General features: G+C 42.0%; 1 protein-coding gene across 1 annotated transcript in view; it reads left to right on the top strand.

The window, feature by feature from the left end:
• The window catches only part of LOC107114211 (ninein-like protein), a gene marked incomplete at its 3' end in the record, with an annotated part of 28,544 nt that extends 20,389 nt beyond the window's left edge, over window positions 1–8,155 (top strand). Inside the window, exons 2-7 of the mRNA XM_015415652.1 lie at window positions 845–1,046; window positions 2,650–2,746; window positions 4,340–4,515; window positions 5,119–5,185; window positions 6,816–7,006; window positions 8,000–8,155. Of these exons, the coding sequence (XP_015271138.1) occupies window positions 867–1,046; window positions 2,650–2,746; window positions 4,340–4,515; window positions 5,119–5,185; window positions 6,816–7,006; window positions 8,000–8,155 (867 nt within the window). The remainder of the gene's footprint in view (window positions 1–844; window positions 1,047–2,649; window positions 2,747–4,339; window positions 4,516–5,118; window positions 5,186–6,815; window positions 7,007–7,999) is intronic.
• Window positions 8,156–9,140: the final 985 nt, after the last annotated feature.

Here is a 9,140-nt window from a genome sequence, read left to right on the forward strand (position 1 = left end):
TATATGTGTGTGTGTGTAGATAGACAGGCTTATTTACTGCAATCAAGCCAGCAGGGTTGTGATGGTGTTAGGAGACTGATAAAGATACACCTCTACACAATTGTATAGGGTGCAATAGTGTTTGGGCAAGAATCCAAGAGCTCCATACAACTTAATTTACCCTCAGAAGCCCGGAGTTCACATCGAGATGCGTGATACTTAAACTGGGATTTTTATTTTTGAAATCTTGATTACAGATGGGGGAGATAGATAGAGCCAAGGCTGAGAGGCTTGCCTTTAGTTGAGGGAATTCATGACTAGGATGAGATTAGAACCAACAATTTCCTGGCTCATGTTTGCTATTGCTGTGCTATAGCAGCTCTACAGGACAGGCTTTTCATCCTTGACATTAGGAGAACTCTTAAAGGTGCTGCTATTTTTTTTTTTGGAAATGTATAATTCAAGCAGAGAATAGATATGTATGAGAGTATGAGAGACTCACATCAGAGCTGACAGTGTTGAGAACAGGGTTGAAGTAGATTAAATTTGGGAGCGCTTTAGGGCAGCACATTTTTATAAAGGCTATTTTTAATTGCAAATAATAAAAACCTGCAGGTGGCAAGCACAGTTCCTCTTTCCATCTCTGACACATAAGGGAATACCTCTGAGACGCTTGCTATGATGCAGGCCACACATCCATCAGAAAAGAGTGTGCTTTTTGTTTCAAAACTGCTGTTTTAATGCATATACAGATTTGATTGACAGTGTAGCCCCTGCAGTGCAATGGGCTTCGAGTTGCACTGATGCAGTCAGGCTTAACTATGTGACAGCCTTAGCTGGAAGATGTCTTTCCCCCTTCTCTTAGGCTGAGTTCCGTATAATATGGGATGGAAGAGGAAGAGAACAAATATGAGTCCCGACTCAAGGATGTGTATGACAGCTGTGATACCACAGGCACTGGATATTTGGATAAAGAGGAGCTGACAGAGCTGTGCCATAAACTGCACCTGGAGAGACAGCTACCCTTGCTCTTGGAAACACTCTTAGGAAATAACCACTTGGCTAGAGTAAGTAGCTCCAATGCTTCTGCACATGAATGCTGTGAGAAATATTTCTGTAAGCCATTGTAACTCCATCCTCCTCCCCTTCCATTCATGAAATAGTTAGGCAGCCCCTCCTCATCCTCCCTATTTGGTCCTGTGGCTTTCTGAACCCCTTTAGCTCTGTCAAACATTCACATATGCTCCCCAAAGCATATGCTATGCTAAGTCACTTTTCTCGTACCTTGCAGTGCTTACTTACAGTCCGCAATCCTTGCCCCAGTCCCAGGTTGTCCTGACTTCACTTGACTCCTCATTCCCATTTCCTGTTATCCAAACTTTACCTGTCCTTCAAATCTTGCCATTCCTGAACATTAAAAGCAGTTGTTAGAGAAAAGCCTTAACTGAATATTTTTCTTTCCCAGATAGAACACAGGAAAGGGGGGGTCATACTAGAGTTTTGAAAACTCCCCTAACAATGGTGGACATTCTGGACTTTTGATCCAAATCAGTTGTTCCTGTTAATATATAATCCAGAAATCACTGCAAGCAAAAATGTAATCTAATATTCCTGGCATCTCTGATGTCGTCACTTAAAAAAACCCAACATAGTTATTCCGGCAAAGTAAAAATGATGGAAGCAGTAGGGATATGGTCAACTGTGAAATTTTCCGTGCCTGCTGTTTTGACTTACCACAGTATATACCACTTGTTTTGAAAACAAGAATATTAAGGTATTAAAAGATAGGGTTGAATGTTTGTGGGATATACTAGAATTTAAACTGATTTTGTTAAAATGTGACTTTCCTTCACATGTGACCTTATGTATCTCCTCCCCCCATTTTTATTTGAAGAGAAAACAAAATGGGATCCTGTTAATAGGGTATAGGGGTTAATGGTATAGGGATCCTGTTAATTAAATGAATATTTGTTGAGAAGAAATGAACCGATTCCACCATTGCAATTCTGTATTTACAGTAATTATGTTGTGGTTCTAAAAGATATAAAGAAGAATTGTTTGTCCTTCCGTTGTTGGAGGCTGAAGATACTGCTGTGTTCCACATTCTTTTTAATGCGGGAGAGGGCAAAGAGGCTTCTCTGATCTATCCTCAAAAGACTTTTTTAAATTGAAACCAAGTATCTGAGGCTGTGCACATATGTACATGCCATAATCCTGAAAAGCAAATGAGTATCTGATGGGTTCCCATCAAGTGAGTGAAATTAATACTTATGAGACCTCACTATATATTAGCAAAGTACTGAGGATCAGTCTCTGTTATCCATGTACCATGCCAGTCACTCTCCTGATTTGGATCTTCAGGCAGCACACATAGTTTTAATTAGAGTGGGTTCTAATACACACCAGCTGTTTTCCTTTCTCTCTTCTCTTGCCTTCCATTTTTCACTCGCAAGAAGCGTAAATAGGCTCTTTCATGTTTCCTACTTGATTTTCTAAGTAGTTTTGGAGTAACAGACTGAAAGGGGGATTCTGCTGGGAGATTTGGCATCATTCTGTTTCCTGTCTGCCCATTTTAGTTTTTCCCGCAGGAAAGGGAGATGATAGCTCAGCTTTCATCCCACTCTGGAACAGTCTTGTCATGGTACTTTTCACAGCCTGTCATCCTCCCAGGTTAACTTTGAAGAATTTAAGGAAGGCTTTGTGACCATACTGTCTTCAAGCATCGATCTTGGTGTTTCTGATGATGAGAGCAGCTACTTGGAGCCAGGTGGGTTTAAAAAAAGGTGAGGTTTGTTGGGTTGCCTGATTAAGGCCTTTCATTAAGATGTGGGTTAACCGCTAAGTTAAAAATGTTATAGAACAGGGCTGCTGCTCAACCGGTGCTTCTACATGAAATTGTCAATATGTACCGATCCTTCCTTGTTAGGAATATCACTGCTGTTCCTTCAAGTGGCTCATTACAGCCATGTTCCCATGTGCAAAGCAATCCTAAAAGCTGGGTAGTATTTCCAGCACTATCTCTGCCTTGTATAAATAGGTGCACGCTTTATGTTAAATGATAAGGATTGGCCCTGTCTAAATGGGATTAATGTCAAAATACACATTTTTTGACTCAGGAGGCAGTGGGTTTGAGTGTTAGAATAGGACACAGAGGAGGAGAGAACTTCCCTGGGTTACTTGGAGGAGGTACAGGATAAAAATGTAATAGGTAGAATAGGTACTCCTTTGTTGTGCCTTCTCTGGCTCCTGCTCTAGTGCAGCAGATGTCAGAAAGAATGTTAGGATATCTTGTACTTTGCAAAACCAAGGAAGGTGCAGCATAGGAAGCAACCTAATGCCATTGCCAGCATTTAAGTCTTGAATATCCTGTGATAGCAGTGGGGGAGAACAGGAGGTGCCTGTGCCATGTATATACGTGCTAGTTTCTGTCTCACTTTTATCATTCCTTTCCTCTAAGAGGTCTAGGGTGGTATGCAGTTCTCCCATTTTCCCTTAACTTCATGGTAAGTTGGGCTGAAAGTAATTAGTCCCGGCAAACCTCATGGCTGGATGGGAATTTGAACATAGCTCTCCTCAGTCCTAGTGTTGTACATTAATCGCTATACCACACTGGTCCCCAGTTGATTTCCTAGTTCTGTCAACCAGATAACTTCACACTTGATGGTGTTGCAACTTAGAAGTTAGTTAAGCTTCTCAAATGGTGGATTCAGGCTTGTCAGTTAATTGTAGATGGCCTGTTGGGATGATGGCCGAAGGTCTTTGAGGTCATGCATGATGAACTTAGACTCTGGATCAGACACTGGTACAATACAAGATCTTGGTTGGTGAACCATTCAGTGCTCAGATCTTTTTCTAGACGAGCAGCAGGTCTCTTCTGCTACCGATCTAGAAAAACTTCTGAGCACTGAAAGGCTTAAAATGTTTTCTGACCAGCATTAAAGTGCAAATAACGTTTTCTTTTTATATGAATATTCATTTCTAGAATGTGGGAATATCAGCATTTCCATAACATTGTCTGGATCTGTTGACCTTGTGTGTGTGTGCATTTATTGCACTATGTAAACTAAACAGACGTCCTGCCTTTAGTAGAAGTGAGAGAGTAATACTAGGTGGCTCTTGGCTGTGGTCTCCTTGGATGGTCTTGCACAAGAAACTGTTGGCCTTCAATTAAACAAGAGTAAGACAAAAATACTGTGCAGGTTATGAAGTTCTCATTGTATGTTAACTTTGATATAAAAATATGCAGTTAGCTGATTAAAAATAAACAAATGGGAAAAACAAACATCAGGACTGGGAAGAGAGAAACAACATGACTCATTCAATCCTTGTATCAATAGTAGAATCTTTTTTGAACTCTCAGTTGTTCCAGAAGAAGTGAAGCCCAAGTATATCAATGGAGCCAAGTGCTATGGCCGCCGGACAAGACCAGAATTCCAGGGCACCAAGTTAGAAACCTCCAAGTATTTACAAGAACAGCAAGCAAAAGCAAATATTAAAAGCCAGTTGAGACGCTCAGCATCCTTGGAGAGCGTGGAGGTAAGTCTGACTCATCCACCAACTATTCACCAGCTAGCTAAATTGTACTGAACTTATTTGGCTTTTACCAAGTATCATTTTTAACAAGAGGGAAAAAATTAAAAATCCCATAAGCTTTTTAATGGAAGGGCAGGGTAGAAACTTAATTTTTAAAAATTCAGTGGCTTGGAAGGGCAGCCTCTTTAAATATCTGGGGCTCTTCTAACTGTTCCAATCTTTACTGTTTAATCATGAAATTACAGAAGTTTAGTTAGCATTCAGTAGCCCATTTTCAGAGTTTCAAATTCAGCTGTCTACTCCTGCTTCTAAGCGAGTGGCATAAAGTGGTAATGAATCCAGTGATATAATTTTGAGAATATTGACAAATAATGTAATTGACAAAATAAATACTAATAAATTATCAAAACCTGCTTGTCTGAAACATTAATTGAAGATAAAATATTCTTTCTAGGCTGGTGGGGGAGAGAAATGCTGGGAACTTGGCAGCTTCCAAAATGTCGTTCGTAACTTCACCTTTGCTTTGGTCCAAATGTTCTTTTTGCCATTTCCCCTGAAAGCTATACTTTGTACCCTGGATAAAAAATTCAGTCCTTCACTTTGCAGAGCCTTAAATCAGATGAAGATGCTGAAAGTGGTAAACAACCACTGCGTGAGCTGTTTGACAGTCAAGGTAAGAAAGATTCAGATTTATTTTAGAAAAATATTTGGACAGAACTCTTATTTTAAAAACATACACAAAACACAAGGGAAGTGGCAGAAGCTCAGTGGGGTTTTATCAGGATGCAGGTGCTGCAGACCTTTCTCTGCCTGCAGCCTGGTAAAGTTGCTGTCAATCAAGGTACCCAATATTGAACTAGATGGACAAGTGATCTAACTATGGATATAAGGCAGTCACATGATAAGTATGGAAGGTGAACTTCAGCCTATCAATACTTCGCTAGTTCTTAAATTTGTAAAATTGAAGCCATTCTCTTTCCTTAAATTGAATATGGGATCTGGGCTTCAATTACAGCCTGGGGAACTGGGTAGCTTATTGTATCTGAAAGTTGCATAATGTGGAGATGGAGAGCTGAAGCTGTCTTCTGGGTAAGCACCTCTCTGAGTAGACAGACTGGGCCTATACCAAGAAAGACGGGTTTCCTGTTAGATCCCCAAACTGGCTTACCTGGCTGTCAGGCAGCAACTTACTTGCTGAGTTCATTCTAGAGAGGGGCAATACCAGTCTTTGTAAGGGTTTCCTCCCTCTTCCTGTTTCTTAGTTAAGGCTGCCTGGAGGTATTGAGGCTTAGCAGGCAAAACCCTGAAGCTGGGGTTGAGTAGGCAGGAGAGGCCTGCTCCTGTAGAAGTGGACTTCCTCATACCTGGGGTTCTTTCCCACACTACTTCCCCTTCCAAAGTGAGGAGAAGGCTTGATGCATCAGCTGAAGAGCAGGCTGCCCCAGGTCTAGCCTCTCTTCCCTGTCTCTGGCTTGGGGGGGGGAAGCTTGGCTTTAGTGACCCGCCTCAATGTGTCGCTTGACCTCTTAGAGCTTCCTGCTCTGGACTTGTGGTGGCTGCTTCCGTTTTGAAACCTGGAGTCAAAATTCATAGTAAGTGGTAAATTCATAGGAAGTAGTAAGACTTTAGGGTTGTCAGGTCCTGCGTTTTCACCAGCGGTGGGTGGGAAGGAGCTTTCTGGGAGTGGGGAGTGGGGTGACATCATGCGGAAGTGACGTCATTACACCAGGGACGTTGTGTGGTGACGCTCTGGTATTTTGGGCAAAACTCTGTGGTTACCATAGAGTTTTGTCCACAATACCAGCATGTCGCTGTGCGATGTCCCTGATGTGATGATGTTACTTCCGTGTGACATCATAATGTTGGGGATGTCATGCCAGGTTGTGGCAGGGAGCCCACAAAATCGGGGGTCCCTCACTCCCACCTAGGGGCTAGGAACCCTACTGCCCTTTGTTTTTCATCTCATAATGTTTCCTTCTGCAACTGAGACCCTGCAGATGTTGTTGTAAATGATGCCTGGTTGGATGCCTGGAGATTAAAGTGTACTTGGTATACCTGTCCAAAAGAATTCCCAGACCAGCGGCAATGAGATTCCTATCACGTGGGCTAGACTTAGGGTTGGTGAATAATGGATGAATTAGTTTGAAAAGTTAACACTTAGAAAAGAAATTAAAACATTCTTTTAGGACTGAGTCAGACTTCCAGTGAAAAGTTTGGCTGTTTGCACATGTAGCTCTTCTTGATGACTTGTGGGCTAATTAGTACAAAAATACCACTTAACTAGTAGAAGTCTAATATTACAGGCCCAGTGTGCCCCTGGGATGATGATGAATATGATGGCCCCCAAAAGACCTCTGGCTCTTACTTTGACATGACTGAGAATCAGGTTCGGGACATCTGGGAAGACCTTGGAATAGGAAACAGTGGGTACCTTGACAAGCAAGAGCTGGCTACTGTCTGTAAGAACATTGGACTCAAAGAGCTGGAAAAAGAGGTGGGTTAAGCACGACTCCTGGTAACTATCCTCTCTCAGAATCTGCATGGCCTGTCAATGTGAAAATGGTGGTTATGCATAGAAGATTGACTATGCCAGTAGCACATTTCAAGTGTTCACAGTACTTGCACATAACTATCTTGGTAATCTTCACAGCACCCCTGTATTGTATGCTAGCATTATTGCTGTGCTTTGCAAGTTAATCACGAGAGTCCACTCTCATTAATTGTCTTCTGCCTCCCCCTTCCCCATGTCCATTTATGCAGGGGCGGCAGCAGTGCCACAATAGCCTTTGCTTAGTCAGGAGGTCCAGGGTGCAATTACTTACCTTGAACCTTTAACAGTAGGAGAGGAAGCAGTGATGCTAGTATTGGAACAACTGTTCCCTCGTTGGCAGTAACAGGATTGCACTGTCAGTACATCATCACAGCTGGTGTAGCATAGTGGCTGAGCTGGAACTTTGAATCAGAAAGTCTGCAGGTCAGATCTTGCATCTGTCACAAACTCACTAGGTGAACATAGGCAAGCCAGTTTCTTTGACTCAGTCCCCTATCTTCCATATGTATAATGCCGGCTTTATCATATGCTGTTGTAGGGATTACAGCAAGCTTATTTGTGAAGTGCTTTGAACAATTGAAAGAGCTATGAAAATGTCTTTTAAGAGTCTTGTCAATTTACTGGGGTTTTGGATCAGCACAACCTGATGGGCTGTTTGCTCACAAAGCCCACCATGGGCCAGCTGCTGGTTCCATTGAGTTAAAAAGTATTTCTTATTCCAGGGTCCAGTATTTAGAAGATGGAACACTCAGGTTATGTGTTTGTTAAGAAGCAAGAATGAACTAATAAGAGCTGTCCTGCTTCCAAGGACATCTGGTAGTTATGCCAGATACTGAATACAGATTAAACTTGCCTTGAGTACAAAGTGTTAGCCTTTGTTCCTTGGAGTGAAATGGTTTAGTTGTGATGTTTTATTTTTTTAATGGTGTTCTATAGGAACTTGAAGAACTATTTAATAAATTGGATAGTGATGGAGATGGCAGAGTAAGTTTTAAGGAATTCCATCTTGGCTTGTTCAGCCACAGCCCCATTCCTTGTCCAGTGTCTTCCACGCCTCTCAAACCCAAATGGCAAAGGTTGCAAAACTATCAGGCAAGTCAAAGCACTGTTCCTTTTTAAAAATGTTTTACGAAGGCTGTCAAATAAAGTTGATACGTTTTGGTTCACTTAGCTTAGGTACATGTGAAGACGCTTTGTCAAACCGATTTCTTCTCCTTTTTAAAAATGTTTTAATAAGGCTGTCAAAGTTGATACGTTTTGGTTCGCTTAGCTTAGGTACAAAGTTTTGTGAAGACGCTTTGTCAAACCGATTTCTTCCTGTTCTTTCTTCAAGGAGGTTGAGGGTGGTATAAATGATTCTCCCCCTTCTTCCGTATGATAACTTCCATGAACCCCTTGAGATAAGCTAGAGAGGGTGAATGACCTGAGGGTCTCTCAATGAGCTTTGTGACTGTGGGCCAAAGTAAAGATGCAGTTTTACCACAGGTCAGGTGTGGATTCACCCAACCTGACTCTCATACACTGAAGAGGTAGTTGTTGCAAACTAATTTCCCAAATGCCATGGGAGCCTGACTTGGACTATAACTACGGTGTGCGGGAAGGAGGGGCTTCTGCCTTCCCCCATGCCATTTTCCATACTTGTAATGATGTGGGGTGATTATTTGCCCGTTAGAGGTCTGCATGTGCAGTATTCAGACCCAATTTATGAAAAATGTTGTTTCTAGCTTAGCCCTAAGTGTGCATTTAATCCAGGTATCTCAAGTTGTGGTTCACCATACTAACTACTACACCATGTGACTGTGTTTTTAGCTGCCTACAGAATTAGTTTAGGGGCAAGTGATGCACTGTATTTTTGGTGCTTGGGGGGGCAACAGTGGGGGGGCTTCTAGTGTCCTGGCCCCACTGCTGGACCTCCTGATGGCACCTGGTAGTTTTGGCCTCTGTGTGATAGAGTATTGGACTGGATGGGCCATTGGTCTAATCCAAAATTGGCTTCTCTTATGTTCTTATGTACTACCACGACTCAATGATGTTGAGGTTGTTGCTTAAAATATAATGTTGTGCAATATTGAGCTTG

Source organism: Gekko japonicus, unplaced genomic scaffold (genome assembly GCF_001447785.1).
Source record: "Gekko japonicus isolate JY-2015 unplaced genomic scaffold, Gekko_japonicus_V1.1 scaffold3282, whole genome shotgun sequence".
NCBI classification, from domain to species: Eukaryota; Metazoa; Chordata; class Lepidosauria; order Squamata; family Gekkonidae; genus Gekko; species Gekko japonicus.